Source organism: Gnatocerus cornutus, chromosome 6 (assembly GCF_029298725.1).
Source record: "Gnatocerus cornutus isolate USDA-ARS CGAHR chromosome 6, icGnaCorn1.1, whole genome shotgun sequence".
Lineage (NCBI taxonomy): Eukaryota > Metazoa > Arthropoda > Insecta > Coleoptera > Tenebrionidae > Gnatocerus > Gnatocerus cornutus.
Genome location: NC_142238.1, coordinates 11,654,518 through 11,679,896, shown reverse-complemented (window position 1 = coordinate 11,679,896; position 25,379 = coordinate 11,654,518). Strand labels below are relative to the sequence as shown.

Here is a 25,379-nt window from a genome sequence, read left to right as displayed (position 1 = left end):
ACAATGTACCTCAATGTCTTCGTTTTGGTAATGATTTTATTGTAGGAAAGTGATAATCTTTGGTGGGACGCTTTTGCGACGGAGTTTTTTGAAGATGATGCTTCATTAACACTCGCTTTCTGTTTAGAAGATGGCCCTAAAAGATACAGTATGCTTGGGAAGTGCCGGGGGTTTCTATACATCTTAATGTTGTTTTTGTAGCTATCGGAAGGACGTTAATTCCTAGGTACTTTAGAAGTATATTTGAAGGTGGAGTGACGGAACTGTACTATAATATGAAGCATCCGAAAGAGTCCTTCCACAACACTAGTATTACGCTAGACTGTGATCAATGCACTATGATTACGCATCATGGTAAACCCTTATTTACAAAGGTAAGACTAAATAAAACCTAAAAACATTCGCTTATGTTCTGTCATATTCAAATTGGATAAATGGAAAACATTCAGTGAACACCGAGCGAATTCATTAATTTGTCAATTAGTTGATTGGGCCATTAAACTGGGAAATTAAAATATCAAGTTTGTAACGCGTATAAAATTAGCTGTTATAATCCGATAAAACTACGATCTAATTTGTTATTGTAACTTTTGCAACTTTATTATTTGTTTTTTTTAATATTTAACACTACAGTAATTCTTCATTCATCGTTTTGACTAATAAGACTAAAACTTTTCTGACTAAAAAGAGTAATTTTGAATGAAACCTGTTTGCATGTTTCGGTTATAATTGGGCATAATAAAACAGCACATAAATAAATTGGCTGTCGTGATTGTCATAAAAATGTTACGATAAATAATGAAAACATATTTATTGGTCTGAAGTCATACAGGGCAACGTTGACAGGTTGCAAACGCTAACTTCCGCAAATTCAACAGTTAAATATTTCTAAAGAGTTTAGAAGGTACAATAGAGAAGAATTTAACAGTATAAAACACCGTTTTTATTAGTTGAAAAACAACAATTACCAATTTCCTCTTTCAGGTCATGGTAAATCTAGTTTAGACATAGTATTGACTGTTCAAATTACGAGCACAGTATGTTTAATTAAGACGTTTTTTTTTTTCCAGGTATGTACAGAAGGTCGTTTAATCCTAGAATTTACCTTTGATGACCTGATGAGGATAAAGTCGTGGCATTTCGCGGTGCGAACGCACCGAGAGTTGATCCCTCGATCTGTGGTGGGCATGCATTCACAACAAGACCCCAGCATGTTAGAGCAACTTTCAAAGAACATCACCAGGCAAGGAATCACGAACTCCACTCTTAATTATCTAAGGGTAAAACTTACAACTCTTGTTTTCTCATTCCGTTGCTCACTGACTTTGTTTTAGTTATGTGTGATACTTGAACCTATGCAAGAACTAATGTCGAGGCATAAAGCATACGCGCTGAGTCCGCGGGATTGTCTAAAAACAACACTTTTCCAAAAGTGGCAAAGGATGGTTGCCCCGCCGGGTAAGAGAGGTACCAGTTTTCTTGCACTAGAGAATTCATTTCTGCTACGCTGTCTACTTCATTACATGGGAAGTTGCCTCAGCAGATACTGTGGTTTCAGTATAGCACAAATGAATGGACTCTGCAACGAGTAATATTTGCACTGTTTTTTCAATTATATCGGTACGATTGTTGGACTGACTCTTTTTTCGTTTTAAGAATCTCAACGACCCGCTAACAAGCGACGGAAACGTAAAGGATCAAATTCAGGAGGAGCAGCTAACAATGCAACACCAGCACCTAACAAAAAGAGGTCTCCTGGACCAAATTTTTCCCTAGCGTCGCAGGTTTGTTACAAAATTCGGATCTTTAGAAAATATACGTTAGGATTTAGATTTCATTTCAAACTGAAACGTCTAATTTAAAACCTGCATGTTCGTTTTGAATTGGAAACTTCAGTGTTAATGGCTCACATATAGAAATGAAACCTATGAGATGTGGTAGTCTAATTACATCTTGTTTTTAGTATACATACCATTTAATTTTATTTTAATACAGTAGAACCTAGATTATCCGGGTGCGGATTATCCGTGCAATGGGGGTTCGTTCGATTATCCGTTCATTACAAAACATACACAAATCGAAGATAAACTACTTCGCACTTTTGCTTTAATGTTAGAAAATTGAAAATTTAGAATTTCACGAGTACCGGTTGGTATAGTTTAATGAGATTTAAGTCAGTGCAGAGAACAAAAACCAAATTATAAGTTAAATTTTTTGTCATTGACTAGTGGTATTCGCAAACATTAACAAACATGCTCGAAATATATTCTTTTGCAATGAAAACCTTCATAATTAAGGAAACTTTTGGGACGAAAAAACAAATAAATGAAAGTAGCTTTTTTTTTATTACAAAATAATTATTTTTATGTGCCTAATATGTCTAATAAGAGTTCATTGTTTCATTTTTTTTTTCAATTTTTAAAATTGTTATTGTTAAGATGTTGATAAATACTTTTGTTAAAATTTGTTTTATATTTTGAATTAAAAAACGTTCCAAATAATGATGTTGCCTTAAAACATATGTTTTAAGCACGGATAATCGAGGTTGTACTGTAATAAAATAAATCTTCGAAGGTTGAGAAAGTTTTTTTTTTATTCTAGCATCTTTATCTCCTTAGAACTATTAATGATAGCAGAGATAAATTTTTGTTGGCATATTTCGAGTATTTTGATTGATTTGTTTAATTTTTAGGATGTGATGGTGGTGGGTGAGCCGTCGCTGATGGGTGGTGAATTCGGCGACGAGGATGAGAGATTGATAACACGTTTGGAGAATACGCAATACGACGCAGCGAATTCACTGGACCACGACAACCACGGGTTCCACGCGGACTCACCAATGCCCGGTTCGAACTCGTGGGGTGGGGGCGTAGGGGATAGGGGGCCCGGGGTCGGGCCGCCCCAGGGATCAACCCCCTCAAATCAGGACTCCGATAAAAAATCGCCCGCCGTGAGCCAGTGATGATAGTTCATTCGTAAAAACGAACATGTAGAATCTCTCCGAGTCAGTATTTCCTGTTAAAAAGTGCGATCATGCTACTAGCCAGTGACATGTTGTTTTTCATTTTTATTTAATTTTATAATACAAGATTTAAAGTGCAAGATTTTATTGGGAGTGAGACGGAATGCGTTTTAAAAATTGAGTGGAATAGTGACGAGATAAGACTTTAATTGTCGGGGTTGTGGTGGCAGCACTAAAGGGAACCAAACCCAGTGCTGACAACGCAAGCTGGATAAGGTTATTGCACCCGAAACTGTGCAATCTTAAAATGGTTCCTTTTGGAACCACTCACCATAGGTACCTCTACAGAGTGAATGTGGTTCTCGAATGATGCAGCTCATTTGTACAGTAGCTATAAAACATCACACTGTCTTGTTTGTCTTCTGAGTAACACAGATATTTAAAAAGTACGCTCTCGGCAAATTTCTAACGTCCAGGACCGTCGCGAGATCAGGTGATTGAATCGAGTATTATTTATTGGTTGAAATACATTTCCTATATTAGCGGTAGGGTTAAGTTCCTAAAGTGCCACTCACTGAATCCCGCGACTTGTAATGGAGAGTTCGAATCTTACTGAGAGCGTACTTCACGAGTGACGCTCACTCGTTTATTAGGATCAATTTTGTATAGTGAAGATAAATTTAAATTGTATAACATACTTATAAATATTATGTCCATTGAGAATATGTAACATACATCCAATTGTGATGTATTTTATAAGAGCGTTTGAGTGAGAGAGGGTTTTAAGAAAAAAAATCTTTTAAACGAATGCCTGCAATCGCTGTATCGGTGTCAGAATGAGAGGTTTAATTGTAACAAGTAATTAAAAAAAATTAAAATTTGGGACTGCAGTATTTTTTACTAAGTCTCATTTCCAGCTGTGTAAGTGTATTTTTACAACTCTTTTGTCAGTAGTTGTGTGTGTCTTTCCTTGTTCCGGTTGTTTGGTTCATTTCCATTTCAATTTGTAATCTCATGTGTAATGAGACTGTACCCAGTACAGCTCCTACTGCAACCTCACAATACAACACTTACAAATATTGTCAGTTTTATTTATTTACCGATTTTTAAGAAAATTCCTTTGTTAACAGTCCAAAGTGAGGTTTAAAAACCATTCAATTTTCTCTTCATTTCAAAGGTTAGACAAGCAACAAACAAAATTGAATCGTTTTTAGTTGTTCCAAAAATATAAAATTTTAAAACCAAGCAATATCAATCAGTAGACGATTGTTTTACTGTTTTTAGTCAACGAGAACGTCAACACTTTTGTATAGTCACACTGAAAAATGTCATTATTTGTAAGAAACATAATAAAACTGACATAAAACTCTGACCAAGGTATTCTTAAAGACTTTTATTGCTGCTTTATAAAGAATCTCCCATCAAAACCATCACGTGACGTTATATTATGCAAATCAGTTGCAATTTTGATCGGATTTTCTATATTTCAAGATACATGGTCACGCAGTAGTAATCTCGAAGTTTAAAATAGTTAGGTAAGTATGCACATTTTTCATAATGTAATGCACAATTCAAAATGGTCTGGCAATCTGCAGTATACTAAGCAAAAAGCAAATGTCGGTAATAAGTCACTTTGCAAAATTGTTAATACTGCCTGTTGCTTTAGTAAATTGCAGATTCAATGGACTTTTTGCAGTTTGCCTGACGGCAATGAGTGGTAGCATATTTGACTTTCATCGATGCCCCTTTTGAACTCCTTAATTTTGACTACAACCAGTACAAAATCTTGTACGCCTACTATTACACAGTCTAACAAAATTTTAAAAAGTTGTTCCTCCGATTTTTTGTTTTGTTTCTGATAAATTTGACTTAACTGAGTCAGAAAATTCCAACTATTTCAACTAGACATGAAACATTAATTTTACTTTTTTCTGTTTTACCTATTCTGGTGTAGCAGATAATTTATAAAACAGCTTTGTTATATGTAATTTGAATCAATCACACTGTATTGACAAAATGATTTATTTTACAGAAAATAAAAAATAAAATGCAAGTAAACTATAATTTTTTTTAGAAATGGCGGATTTTTCTTAATTTTCGCCGGTGTGTAGAAGAAGTGTCGCGTGTTAGATTCCATAACTAGTCTCTCATCATGTTGATGTTCCATAAGCTGGGTGCACCTACTTGAAGCTTGTAGCTATCCGTAGAATATTTTGTAATAAATACATATATTAGTTTTAATAACACAAAAAATTGCAGCTAAAATTGATAACAACAACAAAATTTGCATACAATTTGTTGAAAATTTTTTTTGGAAAATTGATGGTTTTGATGAATTAATGCTTAAAACATGTTTAAACTAGTATATTTAAGCGGAAAATAAGATCAAATAAAGAGGAACAAATTTTTGTTGCACTGTTATTAATTAATACTAGTTTTAGTAAAATTTTACTAAATCTTGACTAGATATCTTAAAAAAAACTAAGCTTTGAAGATTATGCAACTACGTTTACAATGCTGTAGGCTAAATAAATAAATCAGAATTCAACCAGTTAATAAAAACTATTCCCCACTCGTCGTGTTCAACCAATCTGTGAAAGTTTTGACTAACCCAGTTTATTATTGTCGGAATGGAATTGTTGGCGCATGTTAGATAACACCGCGAGTCGAAGTAATCTGTTGCACGGAATTTAGTCGAATGTAGTGCGCGCAAGTTGTCGAAGTACTTTGATCCCGGTTCTTTATTCTTTGTATGAGCGCGAAAGGAGAAGTTGTGTTTTTTCCATAAAACTGCGTGTTTTGTTTGTTTTATCATGGCTGTTGATGTCAATGAAAATCGGTAAGAATTAGTTTCTTTAATTGTTAATTAGGATAGATTTTCTTCGATATGAAAAAATTACTGAAATTTGTGTTGTTATCATTCGTTTTTAATAGGTACACGTGCCACATTCAAAATAAATAAACATGTGTGCGCATTTCGCAACGAGTGCAATTTTTAGATTGTCTAGTTCATTGTCATTGGAAAAACGCGAAGCTGTTTGTTCTCTTGTTTACAAGTTTGAAGACGCGCGTATAATTTGGCAACAACATTAAGAGGTTTTTGTTGCTCTACTAAAATGCAAAGAACGAGATATTTCCATCTCAAAAACCCGGCAAGGAATTTAATCTAAGCAATTTTACCAAGTGGCAGTTTCCTTTGAAATTCTAGCGCAATAATGACTCACTCTTTCGGGGATACTCAGAGTGAGCTTAATCTGGACTTTAAAGCTCGGCTTTTACTTAAATTAAAATAGTCATTTTAACTTATTATTAAACAAAAACCAAGTTTGCATCATTAAATGAGCAAAGTTGTTAGTCATTTATTCTCGTTATTGTTTTCATAAAATGGAGGTATAAATTGGGGTACAACATCGTTAGATCACTGATTTGTACAAAGTGAACGTGTATATACAGGGTCCGGCAACACTTGTGTCCACCCCCAAAATCGTCTTTAATTTTAAAGATAAAATTTTGAAAATTTGCATACGCTCACAGTTGACAAAGCTCTAGAAGCTGACGCAAAAATTTGTTTTGTATCACTGATAGTTTTGGCGTCGCGACGCCTTAAAAATGTAATTTTTAGTTAATAGTGAGAGTTTGTGATATCAACCCCTAATTTAATTTTTTTTCAATATAAATGTGTAAAAAATATGTCAACTGTTGTTTTAGATTCAATGCAAATTGTCTTCAAAATTTGAGAAAAAAATGCGGTTTTATCAAGTTAGTTTCCAATTTCATTACGTCAAAATTGGGAACTACGTTTACACCCATCTGTCAACATCTTGTGTCACAAATGACATCTGTCCTTTGGCCCGCTTTAGATTGTAACAAAAGTCTTAATTGGTGAAATTGTCACTTTGTCGATGTAAATTAACGATTTCTGGTGTCCATAAAGTGCAACATGCCCGTGTTAATCAAAATTAACCTTTATAAGATAGAATGAAGTGACTTGTGAAATTTTGGTGTAAACGTAGTTTGCCACCGCGCTGTCAGAATTTTGAAAACTAACTTGATAAAACAGCGTTTTTTTCGCAAATTTTAAACACAATTTGCATTAGATTTAAAATAAAAACTCAAATATTTGTATCATAGTTATGTTGAAAAAAAAATTAAATCGCGAATATTTCCGCAAGAACTCAAAAATCGCTAAAAATTATACTTCTTAGTCGTTGCCACGCCAAACAAACTGTGATAAAAAACAAATTTTTGCGTCAGCTTCTAGAGCTTTGTCAACTATAACCGTATGCAAATTTTCAAAATTGTAACTTTAAAATTAAAGACGATTTTGGGGGTGGACACAAGTGTTGCCGGACCCTGTATAATACATATTTAACCTTTGCCAAATTACCCGGAGAATTTGTGAAATCAGTTTCCAGGCAGTTTATTTCGAAATTCCGTACCATTCTGAAATCGGGTTTAATTAAAATTAAGTATATGAAATTATTTAGTTCTCCAAACTTTTTGTAACGGTTATAGTAATTAGAGGTGCTCTGAAAAAGAGCGGATGTGATATTTTTGCATCTCGCTGGAAATTTACATTGAGCAGCTGAATTTTATGTGCACTATAATTATTTCAATAGTCATACAATGAAGGTCATTCCGTGTTTGTAACTTTCTACAGGTGTTTTTAAGAGACATTGTTTATATTACAATTGTTTATAAAATAGTTAATGCGTGTTTCCTTTATTTTAGGAAAATTTTGTATATACAAATAAACAAAGTATTAAAATAAAATTGTAAGCTTTTTCTTCCGTTTCAGAAATATCCCCAGTATGGAAGATACTCTTCTTGATGAAGTTGAGGACATTATGTGCGACCAAGGAATAATATCAAAAGAGTTCAGTATGGCGTTAGAATCCAAAACATCTTACATAATTATTTCAGTAGCGTAAGTAACCTTAATACTCATTCAAGGAAGTAAAGAAAAAAAGTTGTCGATTTATTCGTTCCAAAATTCTACATAATTATGTAATAACGATAATCTTACCGTCTGTTCAGACTTAAAATTATCCAATGCTAATCAATATTTTTACGTCAAAGCTGTAAGCTATTCGAAAACAGTGATAATGATAAGTTATCATAATCATGACCAATTCTTCAGCAAGTTGGATCCTATCCAAAACCACCGAAAAATTTAATCACGCGCGTATTTTTATGCCTTCGGCTGAAAAAAAAGTGTTTGCTTTTTAAATCACCGCACTAGAATAAATAACTACAAAATTTCAATGTGTTTAGCTAATAAAAAACATTTCTCATGCACTGCCGCCCACTTTTATCGAGTTCGAGTAATAGACAGCACATCTAAAATGAAAATAAAATTTCTTGACGCAAACTTTCGTATTCAAACATAATTATTTTTAGCAAATGTGGCTCATCTTGACATGGTAACGACAGTAAAATGCGTAAGAAATGCATCTGGTTTATAATTTTAGGAAGACAAATTTTCCAATGTGAAACTCGTTACCATGTGTTCTAAATTCTCAATTAATAATAATTACAGATATTGATATTGAGAAATAAACGCTTCTAGTTAATACACCAACACGCAAGCCCTAATTGCTTTACAAATAAGATAGCACAGTGTGAAATTTCCAGAAAAATTAATTTTCTCGGGTCATCGCGAAATCCTAGACAACAATGAGGTTACATGGATGTATAGAAATAAATTGAAACGTCCTTGTTGGAATTATCAATTACACCATATCGCAATGTGAATCAGTTCAGAATAGATCTATTAGAATCAACAGATAAAAGTATACAGAACTATGAACAATTACTTTGTCCAATGAGTTGTGTATCATGTAAGTGAATGAAAAAGATTTTGGGAGGAAAATGTTGGTGAGCAGGTAAGACCGAGAAATTTGCGATTCTGTTTCCATGCTACTAGCATTATTAAGTAAAACAAAGAATTGCGTGTATACATTATAAGCAACATAAATTAACATTTAGGCGAGTTTTTATTGTAAAATGAACTCACCGCTGCATCATAAAATAATTACGTAAATCATGACTTTCAGTAAATGGGAAATTTACCTTTTAAAACTTTGTATAAACAATATAAAAATACAGGAAAATAAAGTTTGTTTATTGATAAACAATTTAAAGGCAATTATTGTCGAATTGTCTCCATGCAATACCAGCACTTGAACCTTGAAACACGTTTGAAACACTTTGAACACCTGAAATTGTAGAAATTTTTAAACAATGGTTTTAATAAGCTTAACACAAGTAACTTCAGTGACGTCAGTATCAAGTGTTTAAGGTGTAGATTAGATCAAAATTATTCTAAGAAATTTCAAGTTTATGGATTTTTCCGTGCGAAATTGAACAGATTCTTAAATCTAATTAAAATAGATACTAATTGCGTCCTGTCGAAGCTGAATTGTTATCAAACCGACAGACCTAACAAGCTGTTTTTCTTGTAAAGATAATAACAAAAATTTCGGGTCCAAAAGCCACACAATGCCCTAGTTATTGATTGTGAAAAAATTAATCACAAAGCTGATGTCAACATCCAACAAAAAGAAAACGATTCCTTTTTGAATGATTATTTGTTCGTTTTCTTTATTAGTGGAACAACGCTAACCTTGAGTAAATTATTAAAGATTTTCTGAAGCCGTACACGTGTACCTGAAAGGTGAAACTTGACGCCAACAATGGAAAAGCAATTTTCTTCTCTTTATTACCTTGCAATCAAATAAATTGAAATACTTAGAGTAATTAAGTTTTTCTGCACATTAACAATAAGAATCGATAGCGACCTTCCTTCTACTACTAAAGAATTTTGAACAAATATCGAGATTAATTAATAAAGAATTTATTTAATATCGATTTATTTTATATCGCATCTAAATATAGTTGCTTGAGAATATTTTTTACAATTTCGCTTCTACAAATACTGACCAGGTGACACGCACCGATTAAATGTGATCGTATCCGATAATATGTTATCTTAACAATTTATTAACACACAATTAAGCCAGACAAATGATTGATATCACACCTATTGGCAGTATGACTGATTGTTAGTGTAATGAGCTGCTATATTTTGACAATTACCCTCATCTTCATAATCTGCTGTTTCTCTTCCAGGCGTCTCCGGGTCGCTGTTGCCGTCTTTGCCAGAACTCTAATGCCCGCAGTATTAAAAATCTACTACATTTACCTAAGAAACCAACAACTGGTAGTAGATAACGTCCGAAACCGCTTCGTTCCAACCGTGGTAGCCTTTCTCGCCAACAGCCTCTCAAGTTCTTTAGCATCTGTCCAAAAACGAATCCCTCTCACCCGTCGTACTATAGATAACATTAGTGAAGATCTTACTCCAACCGTTGAAGATGTCACCGACACGGTACCAGAACCCAGCGTGGATTGTCAAGTATTATTCTCTCCAAAAGAGGAGATTCTCGCTGATGTCATCTTCATCCACGGTCTCCACGGCGGTATTGACAAAACGTGGAAACAAGGCCGATGGCGACACGATGGTCATAAGTTAAAGCACCAAAAGCCGGTTCGAAGTCAGTCCACAGGGAATCTCTACGTTCCTCCGAGAAAACATTCTTTGAAGCGCACTTTCAGTGATATCTACGCTGCAAAGACCCCATTGAAGATGGCTAGATGGGAAAATGAAGTGTGTGTGACTACAGAGGAAGGCGAGTGGGAGGTTATTGATGATGTTGCTGAAGTGGATGAGGATGATTGCTACTCGAATTGTTGGCCGCAGGATTGGATACCGAAGGACTGCCCGAGTGTTAGGGTTATTGCGTTGAATTACAGCACGGATGTGTTGTGGTGTCCAGTGTGGATGAAAAAGAGAAAGCGGTAAGTTTGAAACCCTTCAAAAGTGGAGAAACGCAGAATGAGTATGTTGTTCTGAATGTTAATTAAAAATATGAATTTCAAAATTGTGTGCTAAACTTTTGTAACAATGGTCCAATATTCATACGTCCTTTGGTAAAATAACGCGTATCGATAATTCGGATTTATCCATGGCCTTAGGTTAATTTTTGTATTTGTATGTAAGAAATAATTTGAAATTGTAATTATTTGAGTCTACATACATTTCTCGAAGTCAAATTTTAACCTTCCGAAACTAATTATGGAAATTCATATTTCAGAACCGACATGGTTGAAAGAAGTGACGAGATGATCGAAGAACTCTGCAAATTAGGTGTAGGCAAGCAACCCATCATCTGGGTAGGACACTCCAAAGGAGGCCTTTTTATAAAACAAATCATCATGAATGGTACGTCGCCAAATTTGCCTCTTTCGTTCAATCACCGCCTGTTTTTCAGCATGGGAACGCCATAGACACAACGAGGACATATTTAGAATTTTTGAAAACTCCAAAGGACTCATATTTTATAGTGTCCCTCACAAAGGCTCAGTCTTAGCGGATTTCACTCTGCCTCTACTTAGACGCAGCGTGGAACTTATCGAAATACAAAGAAGTACGTTGAAGTGTGACATGATTTGAACTTATCAAACTTCTTGCAGATTGTGATTTCGTGCTTGATTTGCACCGACGATTTCTGGAGATCTGTAAAGAGGGGCATTTGAAGGCGGACATCTTTAGTTTTATTGAAACTTCATTCACTCTCATGTCGTTTGTGTATTTAAAGATTGTGGCTTATGAGTCAGCAGGTGAGCAAAAATCGTACGTGAAATAATACGTTTTATCCCCTTTTTTCTTTTAGATCTCGGTGTTGGAATTAAGTGTGATGTGCCTTTAGACCACAGGGAAATATGCAAACCCGCTGGACGTGATTGCTTTTTATATCTACAACTAATTGAAATGATTAAAAAACATATGAACGGAACTAATTGAGTTCTGATCAAATTAATATTTTAAAGCAAATTGTGATGCTAGTCTTTAAGTAGATCAATTTTAGTCATTACTGAATCTATTACTGTACTCTCAGGTATCCATTTATTTATCATTCCTGTGTCAGTATTCAACGTTGATTTTTGTGTTCACGTGGTGATACGAGCTTGTCTTACCTTTGAAATGGAAATACGCTTCAATTACCAATACAATATGTGCCATTATCAATGTTTTTAGCTGTAAGTGTGTGTAAAGTTTTCTAAATTTATACGCAAGTACCATTGATGTGGCACTAAAAACAATCTCTTACTTAGTGATTTCAAGGTACCTGTAGCAACTAGTTAGCTTAATAAAATCAACATTTTCAAAACACGTGTATTTTCATTTCCCTACATTCTGCGCACTCAATAATGATTGATAATGAAAAACCACAAATTCAGACGGGATCATTGTTAAATTAAACGTTTTCACCTTAACTACTACGAAACTGTGTCGTTCGCTTGCTCCAAAACAGCCCCACTGTAAGCTAAATCCCAGTAATGTTCAACTTTATGTTTCTTAAAATGTTCGCGGGCTAATCTTTCCGTGGGACAAGCTTTGAATTTAACTTCACCAAAGTTTCTTTGTTTACTGGTTCCTTCCCATACTAAGACGCATTTATTCGGAACTTCGTTTCCATCGGGGTCTTTAACGATGTCCTCGTCCCATTTTATTCTATGCATCATTAATCTGAAAGACGTTGGATAAGAATTATGTTAAATTTGTTAACGATGCTCACCTCTTGTACTTCTTCTGTTGTTTGGGGCCTCCTTCCACCACCACGACGCAACAGTCAGGATACAAAACAATACATCCAGTCATAAACAACTGTTTGGCGTTCGTTTCAACTTTGAACTTCTTTGACGCCAATTCATGGAGTTGGAGGATACGGTAAATAGACACGAAGACTCCTAAGGACGTGTCCTCTTTCAATTTCTTCATTTTCTTGTCGCGTTTTTGCTCGGTGGTTAATTTTCTAGCGGCGTTCGCGTCCTCGTGAGCTTTTTGTCGTTTAGCCATTTGTTCTCTGACGTGAGCTTCGATCTTCGTTGGGTCTTGGACAGCCTCTGTTCCTAAAGCTCGCATCAAGTTGGAAATTCGCAGTTTGGGTTCTGGAGGAGGCTCTAAGCCTAAACGGATTTTCTCTTGTTCTTCTTTCCACATTTCGCGACGATTTTGACGACGCAGTTTTTTGCGTTCTTTTTTCGTTAGGAAGACTGGCATGTAGACGGGTTTTATCGGATCCGCTGGAAACATGAATGTGTTATTTACCTAACAATCTTCTGGCATTAAACTTACTTGGACACCTCATTTGAGTGGGATGCTCTACTAGAGTATTGATAACAGACTCTTTGATAGCGATTTTCCCATTGAGGATGGTATCCATATTGTCAATCAGAATAACAGAATCCCACCACTCCATCTTGGGAGTCTCCTCAATAACTCCTTCAGACTTTGCAATGAGAGCGAGTTTTGTAGCCGAGGAAATTCCTGTCTTCTTGGCGATTTGTGAGATCTCATTTTGCAGTTTTTCTAATTGTGCCTAGGAAATCAGACTTAACTTGAAACATCTAAACAATATCAACTCACCTTCATCCTCAGTCTTTCCGCCAACTGAAGGAATTTTCCAGGCTCATGGAACCTGAGAACTCTCTTGTTTCTAGTGGGTGGTTTAACACCAATGCGGCCATCATAAAATCTTGCTTCATTCCCATCTTCTCCTCTATCACTCTGAGTTCTAAACTGTTCACGTTTCTGTGCTCTTATATTAGCTTTGAGTGTTGGTACTACATGAGTTAATTGCACAGCTTTCCCTGTTTTATCAACGGTTCTACCTTCATCATCAAGAATTAAAGGTGTGGGTTTATTAGGCACAACTGGAATCTGAATAGCGTTTGCAAGAATCCCACTAGAAAGTTTACTCTTAATCTGAGCTTGTAACTGCGCGATTTTCCTCGCTTTATCAGCATCGCCTCGATTCAACAACCCCATAGGAATCCCATAAATGCTTGGTTGAGGAATATTCAAGTTTGCCAACATATCATTTTTAGAATCAAGAACTCGTTTTCGTTCTGCAATCTGTTTTTGAGCGCTTTCCATAATCTCATGCGACTTTGCTTTTCTATCGTTTCTTTCAGCGTCATACTTGTCTTTATCGTCATGTCGGCTTTTTGACCGCTTTGAGTCTCTTTCTCTGGAATCATCATATGAGCGTTTTTTTGAACGATGCGATGCTTGATAATCTTCTACTAAATCAAAAATTTTGTCGGCTAGTCTTGCAGCTTTTTTGCTATCAACATAAGACGAAAGTTTGTCAGTAGTTTTGCGCTTATCATACCCTGAATTTAAACAATGAACAGCGGTACTGACCAGGGAGCTTTCATTGCTGCCAAGTAATTTATAAACTGCTTTGTCGATTGAGGGTTTTAAATCGTCGAGCTCTCGACGCGAAAGATGCGACATCGTTGTTGACGATGCTTACGTTTTGATAACGTTCGACTTTGAAAAAGTGTGGTTAAAGAACTGTCAAAAGTCACGATGACAACGGTACCAACCTAGCGCATTAAAGTCACTATTAAGTGTCAAAATCACGTTATTTTGACAACTACAATAACATTTTAAATTTATGCCTCAATGACTACTTACTTCTAAGAAGAATGTCTGTTGAGGTGGACGTTGAATTTTGGTAAGTTCTTGTTTGAGGACTGACGTTTTAGTTATTTTTTTCATTTTAGTGGTACTTGTGGTTATATTAAACAGTTTGAAGAGTTAACACAAAATATTAAGCCAAAACATCCAAACATTACCATAAATGGGCACGAGGGTCGAAGGGCTTCTTTTGAAGTTAAAGTTAATGGAACACTTGTTCACTCCAAGTTGACCACACTTGCATATCCTGATTATGAAGACCTCTCAACAATTATAGAAGATGTGTCTCAAGGAAAGGACCCTAGAACTTGTAAAGGACAACCAATCACTAGTTGTGCTGTCGTATAACAATCTGAAGGATTATTTTCAAGATGTCCATTTATTAGCGTTCTTTTAGATTTAACAGTTATTTAATGAGGGTCCAATTTTTGTTTTGTGTAGTTTTTAGTTTAAATAAATTTGTAAGACATTGTGTTTCTATTTTACTTGCAAACATAACAGTTTTGCGTATTTAAAATTTTAGACAAAAGAATGAAAAGATGAAAAAATGAGTTTAATCTTGCATAATACATACATAAGTTGACGTTTTATAAAAAAAATAAAAATTAGTTGATATGAACTTTATTTTCTTGGTGATCAATTAATCGTTAAACCTTCCTTCCGCACTTCTTGTCTAATCCAATCTACGAACTTGGCAACATTGACGTACACCCCCGGCTCTTTAGCTACTCCACAATTTTTTCGAAGTCCCCAAGACACCATTCCAGTCAACACAAATCTGTATTCTTCTCCCAAACAAACTAAAGGAGCTCCTCCATCACCTTTGCATGTATCTTTACCTTGTTCTCCACCCGCGCAAGTGAACGATTCATGCAAGTTGAATGATCGTCCCAATTTTGTAGTTTTCAAAAAGGCTTTACATTGTTGAAAACCTATAATTGGTAAATCTACTTTAAGTTGTTTGTCTTGATGCCATCCAGTGGCTATACATCTTCTGCCATTAAAATTTTGATTAGTACTGGGAAGGCAAATTGAGTTTAGGCGATTATGCTGGAAGGAGAATTCAGTCTGAAGTATTAATAATGAAATATCGTTGTATAAGTAGCGGTAATTGTAATTTGGATGACTAATTATCTTAGCGATGTTGGTTTCATCAGTTGGGTCAACACCAATTTTTTGGAACGTTTCTTTTCCCGAAACTATAATTTTTAAATTCTGAGGTTGAACGCTAAAAAAGAATTAGTTATATATACAGGTGTCCCAGAACTCGCGCCCCAGAACTCGCGCCCCAGAACTCGCGCCCCAGAGAGAAAGGGCTTATGGAGACAACAATTCTGAACCAAAATTTTGAAACCATAATTTTTTAACTCAAAAAATAACCGAGATAATCCCGAAGCTGAACAGAATTTGAAAATTGGTAACTCTGGATACATACTATCATCCATTGGTCAGTTAAACTTTAAACTCTCGTTGCCTAAGGAAATTGGGATGGCCATTTACTCCCCTTCTCGAATAAGCTTCCGGGATCGGTTGTTAACTTTTTATCAGTTCTCGAATACTATTAAACTTAGTCAATTTTTGTTTTGAAATTTACCATCTGTATTGCTGTCGGCACTCTCCCTTGCTCTCTGGGGCGCGAGTTCTGGGACATCCTGTATACAATAGCTACGGAAGCAATTTACGTACTTTCTGATACAGTGCGTTACTGTCAACACAACTTTTGGATGTATCAGGGCCCCTGAGCACCGATACTCAAAAGTGTTCTTTGGATTTCTTTTAAAAATTTCAACCATCCATGGAACTTCACCAGGAATTGTTGCAGCAGAATCCATTTCAGGTGTTAGAATTCTAACACCTATTTCAGTTTTGGCGACACCACATTCGATCTCAGACATGACATGTCTTTCTGAAGGCTCTATTAGTTTAGAACAACAGATGTAATCGGGGTTGGAGCATACTTTCTCGTTTTCTGAGGTACTGGAATTGAATAATTACAGGTTTACTGTACCAATTATGAGACTAGAGGACTTACTCGGTTTGTGCAGACATCATAATAGTGTTGGTGTAACTGCAGGCCGAGTATAAGGTGCAGTTGCAATTATGAAAAATCTCCAGAAGTGTGTCATTTTCTGTTTTCTCACTTAAAAATAAATCGATGGTTTGGACATAGTTCACACTTGTACAAAAAAGAACCAGAGAAACTATTACTACAGACATGGTCTTTAGTTTAGTTGCAAATAATAATAAGTTACTTATAAACAACGTATAAGTAAAGTCATAAGGTCAAGGTTAAAGTTCTGATAACCGATAAATACCCGGTAAATCCAACAGTATTTTAATAACTTATAAAACTCTTTTAAATAAGTATGTAAATCTAAAGGGTGCATTATGAATAACAACAAGCGATGAAAAATCGTATCTCTTTATTTTTTTATAACGAGAGTATCTACACTGTTATCACTGCTTAACATTGTTGACCTCAGTAACACATGTTAACTGAAGTAGTTCTTAATTAGTCTCTGAGCATAATGTTCTTAAAATTTTTCGGTTTATTCGTAACAATATGTGTGTGTTTTGGTCTAGCACAAATCAATAATAATCAAACCGATCTAGAAGAAGAAAAGCGACTAAACGACACTATAATTGAATTGTTCAATAACTGTAGCTGTATTCCGTACCCAAGCTGCCCTTATGCCAACAAATATATGTTTGTGGCCAAAGCAAAGTATGACGAGCTCGGTTATCATTTATTCACTGCCTAAAATACGTATGTTACAGTATTATTCCCAAAGAAATAGCTTGTTCTGACCCGGATTATGTATGCTGCATAGAAATTACCACTGAAACTACTACAAAAACTGAGGTAATTACAACAACCGAAACTACTCCAGAAGTCACTACCACACTAAAGCCTAAAGAAAGAAATATCGAGACTTCAACCAGATGTGGTGAAGCTAAAACCCAAGTGGGTGTAAGAATTTTAACTGAAGACGTTGAATCCGCTGCAACGATTCCTGGAGAGGTTCCGTGGATGGTCGAGATTTTCCAGAAGTCAACCGATACAGACAATCCATATAAATTTAAATGTTCTGGGTCTTTGATACATCCTAAAGTCGTGTTAACAGCAACACATTGCATTGTTTCGTAAGTGTTTTGGATCTATTTTAACACAATTCCAAGTCTTCTGCTTTTAGTAATGTGAAGAAACCTGACAGTTTGAAAGTTGTAGCAACGGGTGGAGAGGTATTCCAAGCCGTTGGTGTTGCCGCAAAAGACGAAAGAAACGTTAGTAAAGTTATCAAACATCCTGAATATTATTCAGGTGGATTGTACAACGACATCGCATTATTAGTATTACATGAAGAGTACTCCGGAAATAACCTTCTAAATTCTATTTGTCTCCCAAACCCAAACCAAACGTTTGATGGTAGAAGATGTATAGCTACTGGATGGGGGAGAAATAAAGATCTGGAGAACATACCATTGCAAAAAGTCGATTTGCCAGTCGTCAATTTTCAAGAATGTCAAAATTTTATAAGAAAAGCTCGAAAAGATGATGAATATACTTTGCATTCTTCTTTTACTTGTGCTGGTGGCGAAGAAGGAAAAGATACTTGTAAAGGTGATGGAGGAGCACCTTTAATGTGTTTAGGAGAAGAGTACGAATTTGTACAAGTTGGAATAGTTTCGTGGGGTGTTAATGGAAAGTGTGGAATTGTTGGACAGCCGGGGGTTTACACGAATGTTGGGAAATTTTCTAGGTGGATCAAAGACGTTTTGTTGAAAGAAGGCATTACGATAAATTGATTTACATTTTGGTTTCAATAAAAGCAATTGTATTTTTATATTCTATTTTTTTATTCTTCAAAGTTGTACGTGAATCGATAAGTCTTATAAATGTATGGAAAAAACTTGTGAAAATATCTATCCAGGAATTTTAGTTTGTAACAGACATTTTGAATGCAACCAACAATACAGATGTACATAAATTATTGTAGCTTTTGTTTCATATTTAAACAATTTTTTGTAAATTCTAATAATGAAAAATTACAATTAGGTGTTTAACCTTTATAAATCTGTGTAATTAATTTTGGAGGACTTTTCGCTTCTAATGTTTTTCCATTTCCTTGTCTTTTACATTCTGACGCAGATAAATTAATTAGGTGGGTATAATGATAGGAGTACATTATTATTATGATTATTAAATAACAGACTTTTTGAGCTGTAGTGGGTTCTAGTTAGTTATTTATATTTGTGTTTTCACATGTGTTAAATGAAATGTTTTTTTATTTTTGTTATATCACTTATCATTTGAAGTCTTTTGTATTAATTTACAAGACCATTTTTTACTAAAATAGTCTGAGTTTCTGAGTTTTATTTTACCTTACACAAAAAAGTTATAAAAAAAACCGAAAATACAACGTACATGCAGAATTTTTTATATTTAAGTAAAAGTAAATTGGCACAATTTCATTGGTAAAAACCCATGTTGAAAATAATCCAAACAAGGTCAGATTCTAAGAAATTATATTATTAGCATCAATAATATCATTCGAAAGTTCCAGTACGCCCGATTTTAAAAGGTAATGATATTGAAAATGATTTCCTTATCGTCCAATTGTGGATAGTACACAACAAGCCTAAAATTACAAAATTGTACTTATATATCTTATTAAATAGCGTTTTGTATAATTAAAACTAGAGCATTTTTTCATAATGTAAAAGCTAAATTGAAGAAAAGAATCCCGTGGAATATAAAATTAGTCGCAGAACATACAGAACAAGTCCCGATAGCCGTGATCGTCTAGTGGTTAGGACCCTACGTTGTGGCCGTAGTAACCCAGGTTCGAATCCTGGTCACGGCAATGTGCAAACATTGTCACGGTGGGATCTTTTTTTTTTCTTTTTTTTACAAAATACCTGAAACAACGCTGTTTTTCCATGTGCAATGAATGTTCCGAGATTCCGCGAAAGTTATCAGTTCAGTTATTTTTGAGTAATTGAGTGGACCCCTTCCACGCTTCCACCAGTTGTGATAAGTACCAGCACTAACTGTGCAATAACAACTTACTTTGGATGTACAAATCCGCGCTCTCTGTGGTTTCCAACTGACGTCACGATAAATCGACTTGGTTCAAGGTGCACCGGGTAAAACCTGACAGTGTTGGTTTCTGATTCTATTGATTAAATTGTGCTCTCATCTCTTGTGTTAATCTGAAGGTGAGTTTTTTATTATCAAACGAGGACAGTTTATCTGTTTAGTTTGGGTCACTGCTTGTCGACGACACTTTTTGTATTTTTTCAAACAGATTTTATCTTACTCGACCATTAACATAACTGAACAAGTAAACAAAAACAACACTGAATTCTAATTAATATTAACAGTTTTAGGTAAAAGAATGTTTTACAAACATTCGTTGCTAGTTATCCTAGCTAGTGCTCTAATCTCCCACGTCTCCGCACAAGGAAAATCAAAAGATGAGTTAATTAAAGACGTTTTTGGAACCAACAGTGAGGAAGAAGCACCAGTAACGAGCAAAAATTTAGATCTTCAGCCCAACAGTGGCAGTAGCAACGGGGATGGTAACTCTGGGGGCGGATTACCCGGTACGGGTTCTTGTACGTGCGTTCCTTACTACCTTTGTAACAATGGTTCCGTTAACACCAATGGAGAGGGTATTATTGATATTAGGTAAGTGCGAAGTGAAAAAAACTTGTTTGGTTATTAAATAAGCTTGATTTTAACTCACAACACACGAAATCGTGATTCGCGTGGTGTTATAGAACAGTTTAACAATTTTTTTGGACGACCGCACGACGGAATTTTAGTTTGTCAGAGATTACAGATTTTAGACCATTTTGGTACTTTTGCTAAAGCGCGACGACAAAGGATATTTCACCAAATTACCATTACACAAAGATTAAAGACATTCAAAGCAAATACCGACAAGAGGTTGAAGAAAGGAGAAAGTTTAAACTTTTTATATAAATGTTTTATTAGTAATATTGACAGAAGTTCTAATTTGTCTTTTGTTTCTTCATAGAACTTCAAAGAACTATTAGCAGGTGCAAATTGACGCACAGGGCTCGTCTTTTCACGACTTTATGGAATGCCTAATAATGTCAAGTGGGTAGCACAACCAAATGAGAAACTAGTTTCAGTAGAATTGAATTTATACGAATTAACGGTAAATCCATGTCCAAATTTACATTCCTGTCATGTAGTCATAAAGTAATTACTTTATTGCCATTTTAATTGACTTCGTTTTACCGTAAATATATCAAAAACATTTGTTCTTACACTCAAGAAATGAAAACAAGCATTAAAAACCATAAATTAAGCTCTTTTAGCTGCATATCTAGCTTATGGACAACCTTATCAATAAAATTTTAATTATAAAAGATATCTGAATATTCTGTATTTTCCAAATTTCGTAACAGTTAGTTTGACCTCTACGATTTGACGTCGTTGTTTATTAATAATCTAAATCTCAGCCACAAGATCAAACCTGTGTAACCCCTTTTTTTCTCCCCAGGATCAACGAAGGCCCCTGTGAAAATTACATCGACGTCTGTTGCGATAAAGGCAACGAAGTAGAAGTTCCTCTAACCCCAACTCCTCCAACAGTTTCCCGAACTGGTTGCGGTCACCACAATCCAGAAGGAATAGGTTTCCGGATCACCGGAAATAACGACAACGAAGCACAATACGGTGAATTCCCATGGATGGTCGCTGTCCTCCGCGAAGAAAGCATCGAGGGCAAAACTCAAAAATTGAACGTCTACCAATGCGGAGGTGCCCTAATTAGTCCTGGTGTGGTCCTAACCGCCGCTCATTGTGTCGGAAACAAGAAACAGTTTTTTAAGATTCGCGCAGGGGAGTGGGATACTCAGACGAAGAAAGAGTTGTACCCTCATCAAGATCGAGAAGTTGAAAGTATAGTTATTCATCCTCAGTACTACGCTGGTGCTTTGTACAACGACGTCGCGTTGTTGTTCTTGAAGAGTCCTGTCGATATTGCCGAGAATGTTAATGTGATTTGTCTACCACCGAAAGGTACGAATGTGGATCATTCGAGATGTTTTGCCAGTGGTTGGGGAAAAGACGTCTTTGGAAAAGAGGGTCGGTATCAAGTAATCTTGAAAAAAATAGATCTGCCGGTGGTTCCCAGAGATAAGTGTCAGGAGAGCCTGAGGACAACACGACTGGGTAAACATTTCGAGTTACACAAGAGCTTTATTTGCGCCGGAGGAGAATCAGGAAAAGACACGTGTAAAGGAGACGGTGGTAGCCCTCTAGTTTGTCCCATTCCTGGTCACAAAGAACGATACCAACAAGCCGGAATTGTCGCTTGGGGCATCGGATGTGGAGACAACAACACTCCTGGAGTCTACGTCAACGTTGCCCTCTTTAGAGACTGGATAGACGAACAAATGAAACTCAAAGGAATAGACTCCCATATCTACAGTTACTAAATTTTGTAGTTTTCATGTATTTTTCAATAATAAACATTTTATAATAAAAACTTCTTAATGACATCATCCTTAAGGTCGCAGACGCGGTCATGCGGATTTTCCACTTTAATTATCGTTATTTGTAGTGGTGGGGACAGCAAGTTTGTAGGTGAAGAATATTAAACTTTCGCACAAATTGTGGTTTAGATCTGCGGTAATCAGTTTTGCTGTTATTCTTAACATGTGGAAGGTTGCATTGGTTTTCTGTTTTGGATTGGGAAGCATACAAGCCGATTTCGTCCCTCCGGGATTTGAAGAAGTTAAAAAACCATCAACTTCAGGTGATCTTGCAGCTCAAGAGAAATGTGGAGAAGGCGCGCAAGAAGACGTTTATAAATGTGTCGAGTATCACAGGTGTGATCCTACTACTAATACCACAATTCCTGACGAAGAAGAGAATTATGTTGATTACAGTTTGTTGATTGATATAAGGTAGGTTGAAGCGAACTTTCAACTGTACGTAAATTTCAAGAGAAACGGGTTAAGGTTATAAGTTATCAAACAAACAAAAAGTTGCTTGTATTTAGTGCATCTTTAAATACAAAATTGTGTTTTGGAGGCAGAGTTCTTACTGTTTTTTTTTTCTAATGATTAGAGTATTACTAAAAACTGCATAAATAGAGACAAGGTCTCCGCTTACCCGGTTTATAAAAACAATACTCTTTTCCAATTAGAGTATTTATTTTTAATTGATATTAGAGTTCTGAATGTCTGAACGTGAAGTTGTGCAAGGTTTTATGTAGTATCATTACGATTATGACTTGTAATAACATTTTGTAGGTAATTTACCGGACAGCTATTCTTATGTGAAGTCTGTTCTTAATTTTAATATAATTTTTACCGGTATAAAATTTCAGTGGACTACTAGCATTGATCTGATTTATAAAAAATGGATTTCGATAATATAATTAATATAAAATTGCTTTAGAATTTTTTGTCCATAGCATTATTACATGGTGATGTTACGGGAAGTTCCCAGCCATAACGCCAACAAAATTGCAAAAATTATAGACACTGAATAAAATTTCCGGTGTATCCGAATAAAATATTAATAACACTATAAATTACAACTATTAGCGACCTAGGAATATGAAAAATTATTTTACCAGCATTATCTTCAATGCACCAATTGAATGCATGATGTAAATTTGTATAATAACGGTTCAATTAAAAAGTGACGAAGTAATAACAAAGAAACTGCGTTGTTTCCAGGATAGGTGAAACCCGATTATGCTCAGAGTATCTCCAAGTCTGTTGCAAAATAGGCGATTCTTCAGCCCGACCAGTAACACCCTCGCCTCTACCTCCAACAAAGCAGCCAGCAATGAGCCATTGCGGCATCCGCAACGTTAATGGAATAGGATTTAAAATTCAAGGTAACACTCACAATGAAGCCGAATATGGTGAATTCCCATGGATGGTGGCAATTCTAAAAACAAACTATAATCCAAGTGAAGATAAGTCCATTTGTGGAGGATCTCTGATTGCTCCGAACGTGGTTTTAACAGGAGCTCACTGTGTCCACAAGTAAAATACATTTTTTAATTGACAGAGTTGCTAATTTTGTATTGTAGATATCACGCGAATGACCTAAAAGTTCGGGCTGGAGAATGGGATACTCAAACTACCAACGAGAAATACCCATATCAAGAACAAAATGTCGCTCAGATAATTCTTCATGAAAAATTCAAAGATGGGGTACTTTTCAATGATGTAGCTCTTCTCGTTTTGAGTTCACCTTTCAATAAAGCAAAACACATCGCAACTATATGTCTTCCTGATCAAAACGAAGAGATTGTTTCTCAGGAATGTTACGCAACGGGTTGGGGGAAGAACCTATTTGGACGTCAAGGAGAGTACCAAGTCATCTTAAAGAAAATAGATCTGCCTATTGTCTCTCACCACGACTGTGAATCAAGTCTTAGAAAGACAAGATTAGGTGACCATTTCACCCTACATGAGAGTTTCATCTGTGCCGGAGGAATGGAAGGAAAAGACACGTGCACGGTAAGCTATTTCACATTTTTACAGTTGTTTTTAAAGGGAATTATAGGGCGATGGAGGAAGTCCTTTGGTTTGTCCAGACCCAAAGAATCCATCTCGGTACGTTCAAGCTGGGATCGTAGCGTGGGGTATCGGATGTGGATCCACAGCTCCAGGAGTTTATGCCAGTGTAGCTAAATTTAGGGATTGGGTAGATGGACAAGTGCAAAGACTGAATTTGGATGATAAAACTTACACCAGTTAGATTTTTTTATAGAACCAATGTATTTATAATTTGCGATAATTTTTGATCTCTGACACCAGATGATTGTAGCAATACAGCAATAAAATATTGTTGCTTTGATTTACTTGCAATCAATTAAATAACAAAACGCAAAAGCGTTTTGAAATTAATTGAAAATGATGACTTCAACTTTTCCTTTTTAAAATCGGGTTCCACTAATCCCTGCAGAGATAACTCTAGTTTTGTTTATATTCGTTGCTCTCGAATAATAACATTACTGAGGAACAACACCTCATTAAACAAAGTTCTTACAGTGTGAACTGTTTATCGAAGATTTTTACAATAAAGGTGTTAATTGTGGCGATACTTTTTTACATCAGCGTATTTGGTTTTTGCTCAAACTAACAAAAAAACACTTTAAAAACACCAAAATGTGGCAAAAATGAAGACGAAAATACTTTTTTTTGTGTACTACGTTACCACCTATGTGATTTCGCCCAGATAGTAAGCGCGAATTCAGCAAAATGTAAGAGTCCCTTAGAAGTTTTGTTGTGATAAAACCCCGGTAATGGGAACGAGGATCTTGTAACTCCACCAGGATTTTATATTTTCATTATAACTTGGAAATTTAGATATGTAAAATCTTGTTTAGGAGTATGTATTTAAGTAAGAACTTCGTTTTCAATAAAGTTTTTTTGTGCGTTTATTTCCAATTCTGACCGTTTTTTTACACCCCGTAGTTGCATTAATAATAATTATTTTTTTACAAGTATGATAATAAAAAAGCAGTTGATTGCTCGAAAAAAGGAAATTCTTTTATAAATTGAGAAGAAGCTCGAGCACAACCGATTACTGTTCTTTTTACTGAAGAATACTCAAAAATTATAGGTTCTGAACTTAGACAATTAAATTTTATCACAACTTCAAATCAACCACAAGAGTCAAAAGTACGTGTTTATCAAAAAAGCCAGAGAAAGCGAAATTAAAAAAGAAAAGTTCGTTCTCTAGTCTGCTCTCGAAGCCCAAGACCACCAAAGAAATTTTGTTGTTGAGAATGCTAAGAATGCAAGGGTCGTTAGCTCAGGGGGCACCGGCTTGGATCCCATCCAAATCGTAAAATTGTC

At 35.4% G+C, this 25,379-nt stretch overlaps 8 protein-coding genes and 1 non-coding gene across 15 annotated transcripts in view; 7 read left to right on the top strand and 2 right to left on the bottom strand.

The window, feature by feature from the left end:
- Chi (LIM domain-binding protein 2 Chi) overlaps positions 1-4,342 on the top strand; it is a 32,153-nt gene extending 27,811 nt beyond the window's left edge. For 3 of the 4 annotated variants that reach the window (XM_088038545.1, XM_088038543.1, XM_088038546.1), the window contains exons 4-9: positions 46-148; positions 202-374; positions 1,071-1,280; positions 1,335-1,467; positions 1,657-1,784; positions 2,693-4,342. In XM_088038545.1, the coding sequence (XP_087894671.1) occupies positions 46-148; positions 202-374; positions 1,071-1,280; positions 1,335-1,467; positions 1,657-1,784; positions 2,693-2,962 (1,017 nt within the window). In that variant the 3' untranslated portion in view covers positions 2,963-4,342. The remainder of the gene's footprint in view (positions 1-45; positions 149-201; positions 375-1,070; positions 1,281-1,334; positions 1,468-1,656; positions 1,785-2,692) is intronic. The other variant, XM_088038544.1, reaches the window with a different exon arrangement.
- A 1,223-nt stretch (positions 4,343-5,565) lies between these two features.
- On the top strand, positions 5,566-12,195 carry LOC148172948 (protein SERAC1). 2 transcript variants are annotated; one of them, XM_088038226.1, is made up of 7 exons: positions 5,566-5,801; positions 7,761-7,889; positions 10,094-10,822; positions 11,119-11,246; positions 11,296-11,451; positions 11,498-11,644; positions 11,698-12,195. In XM_088038226.1, exons 1-7 carry the CDS (start codon positions 5,776-5,778, stop codon positions 11,826-11,828), a joined length of 1,446 nt encoding a protein of 481 aa, XP_087894352.1. In that variant the 5' UTR covers positions 5,566-5,775; the 3' UTR covers positions 11,829-12,195. The 2 variants fall into 2 exon arrangements, with proteins under 2 accessions (XP_087894352.1, XP_087894353.1); XM_088038227.1 differs by lacking the exons at positions 5,566-5,801; positions 7,761-7,889 and adding an exon at positions 8,658-8,847.
- Prp3 (pre-mRNA processing factor 3) lies at positions 12,187-14,403 on the bottom strand. 2 transcript variants are annotated; one of them, XM_088038224.1, is made up of 5 exons: positions 14,235-14,403; positions 13,455-14,154; positions 13,164-13,407; positions 12,604-13,111; positions 12,187-12,554 (listed from the first exon to the last, which is right to left on the bottom strand). In XM_088038224.1, exons 1-5 carry the CDS (start codon positions 14,246-14,248, stop codon positions 12,305-12,307), a joined length of 1,716 nt encoding a protein of 571 aa, XP_087894350.1. In that variant the 5' UTR covers positions 14,249-14,403; the 3' UTR covers positions 12,187-12,304. The 2 variants fall into 2 exon arrangements, with proteins under 2 accessions (XP_087894350.1, XP_087894349.1); XM_088038223.1 differs by having other exon boundaries at positions 13,455-14,403.
- Positions 14,404-14,464: 61 nt separating this feature from the next.
- LOC148172946 (migration and invasion enhancer 1) lies at positions 14,465-14,985 on the top strand. Its single transcript, XM_088038230.1, has 2 exons — positions 14,465-14,550; positions 14,600-14,985. The coding sequence occupies exons 1-2, from the start codon at positions 14,522-14,524 to the stop codon at positions 14,859-14,861; spliced, it is 291 nt and encodes a 96-aa protein (XP_087894356.1). The 5' UTR covers positions 14,465-14,521; the 3' UTR covers positions 14,862-14,985.
- Positions 14,986-15,045: 60 nt separating this feature from the next.
- On the bottom strand, positions 15,046-16,780 carry LOC148172945 (phenoloxidase-activating factor 2-like). The gene is made up of 3 exons (XM_088038229.1): positions 16,546-16,780; positions 16,200-16,490; positions 15,046-15,741 (listed from the first exon to the last, which is right to left on the bottom strand). The coding sequence occupies exons 1-3, from the start codon at positions 16,728-16,730 to the stop codon at positions 15,150-15,152; spliced, it is 1,068 nt and encodes a 355-aa protein (XP_087894355.1). The 5' UTR covers positions 16,731-16,780; the 3' UTR covers positions 15,046-15,149.
- Positions 16,781-16,983: 203 nt separating this feature from the next.
- Positions 16,984-18,358, top strand: LOC148172944 (phenoloxidase-activating factor 2-like). Its single transcript, XM_088038228.1, has 3 exons — positions 16,984-17,238; positions 17,292-17,657; positions 17,708-18,358. Exons 1-3 carry the CDS (start codon positions 17,042-17,044, stop codon positions 18,318-18,320), a joined length of 1,176 nt encoding a protein of 391 aa, XP_087894354.1. The 5' UTR covers positions 16,984-17,041; the 3' UTR covers positions 18,321-18,358.
- Positions 18,359-19,306: 948 nt separating this feature from the next.
- TRNAH-GUG (transfer RNA histidin (anticodon GUG)) lies at positions 19,307-19,378 on the top strand. Its single transcript has one exon. It is a non-coding gene; the product is annotated as a tRNA-His (tRNA).
- Positions 19,379-19,498: 120 nt separating this feature from the next.
- Positions 19,499-22,039, top strand: LOC148172942 (phenoloxidase-activating factor 2-like). 2 transcript variants are annotated; one of them, XM_088039974.1, is made up of 3 exons: positions 19,499-19,733; positions 19,905-20,205; positions 21,050-22,039. In XM_088039974.1, exons 2-3 carry the CDS (start codon positions 19,913-19,915, stop codon positions 21,987-21,989), a joined length of 1,233 nt encoding a protein of 410 aa, XP_087896100.1. In that variant the 5' UTR covers positions 19,499-19,733; positions 19,905-19,912; the 3' UTR covers positions 21,990-22,039. The 2 variants fall into 2 exon arrangements, with proteins under 2 accessions (XP_087896100.1, XP_087896099.1); XM_088039973.1 differs by having other exon boundaries at positions 19,500-19,733; positions 19,899-20,205.
- An 84-nt stretch (positions 22,040-22,123) lies between these two features.
- On the top strand, positions 22,124-24,375 carry LOC148172941 (phenoloxidase-activating factor 2-like). Its single transcript, XM_088039975.1, has 4 exons — positions 22,124-22,460; positions 23,241-23,555; positions 23,603-24,035; positions 24,082-24,375. Exons 1-4 carry the CDS (start codon positions 22,210-22,212, stop codon positions 24,274-24,276), a joined length of 1,194 nt encoding a protein of 397 aa, XP_087896101.1. The 5' UTR covers positions 22,124-22,209; the 3' UTR covers positions 24,277-24,375.
- The last annotated feature ends 1,004 nt before the right edge of the window (positions 24,376-25,379 follow it).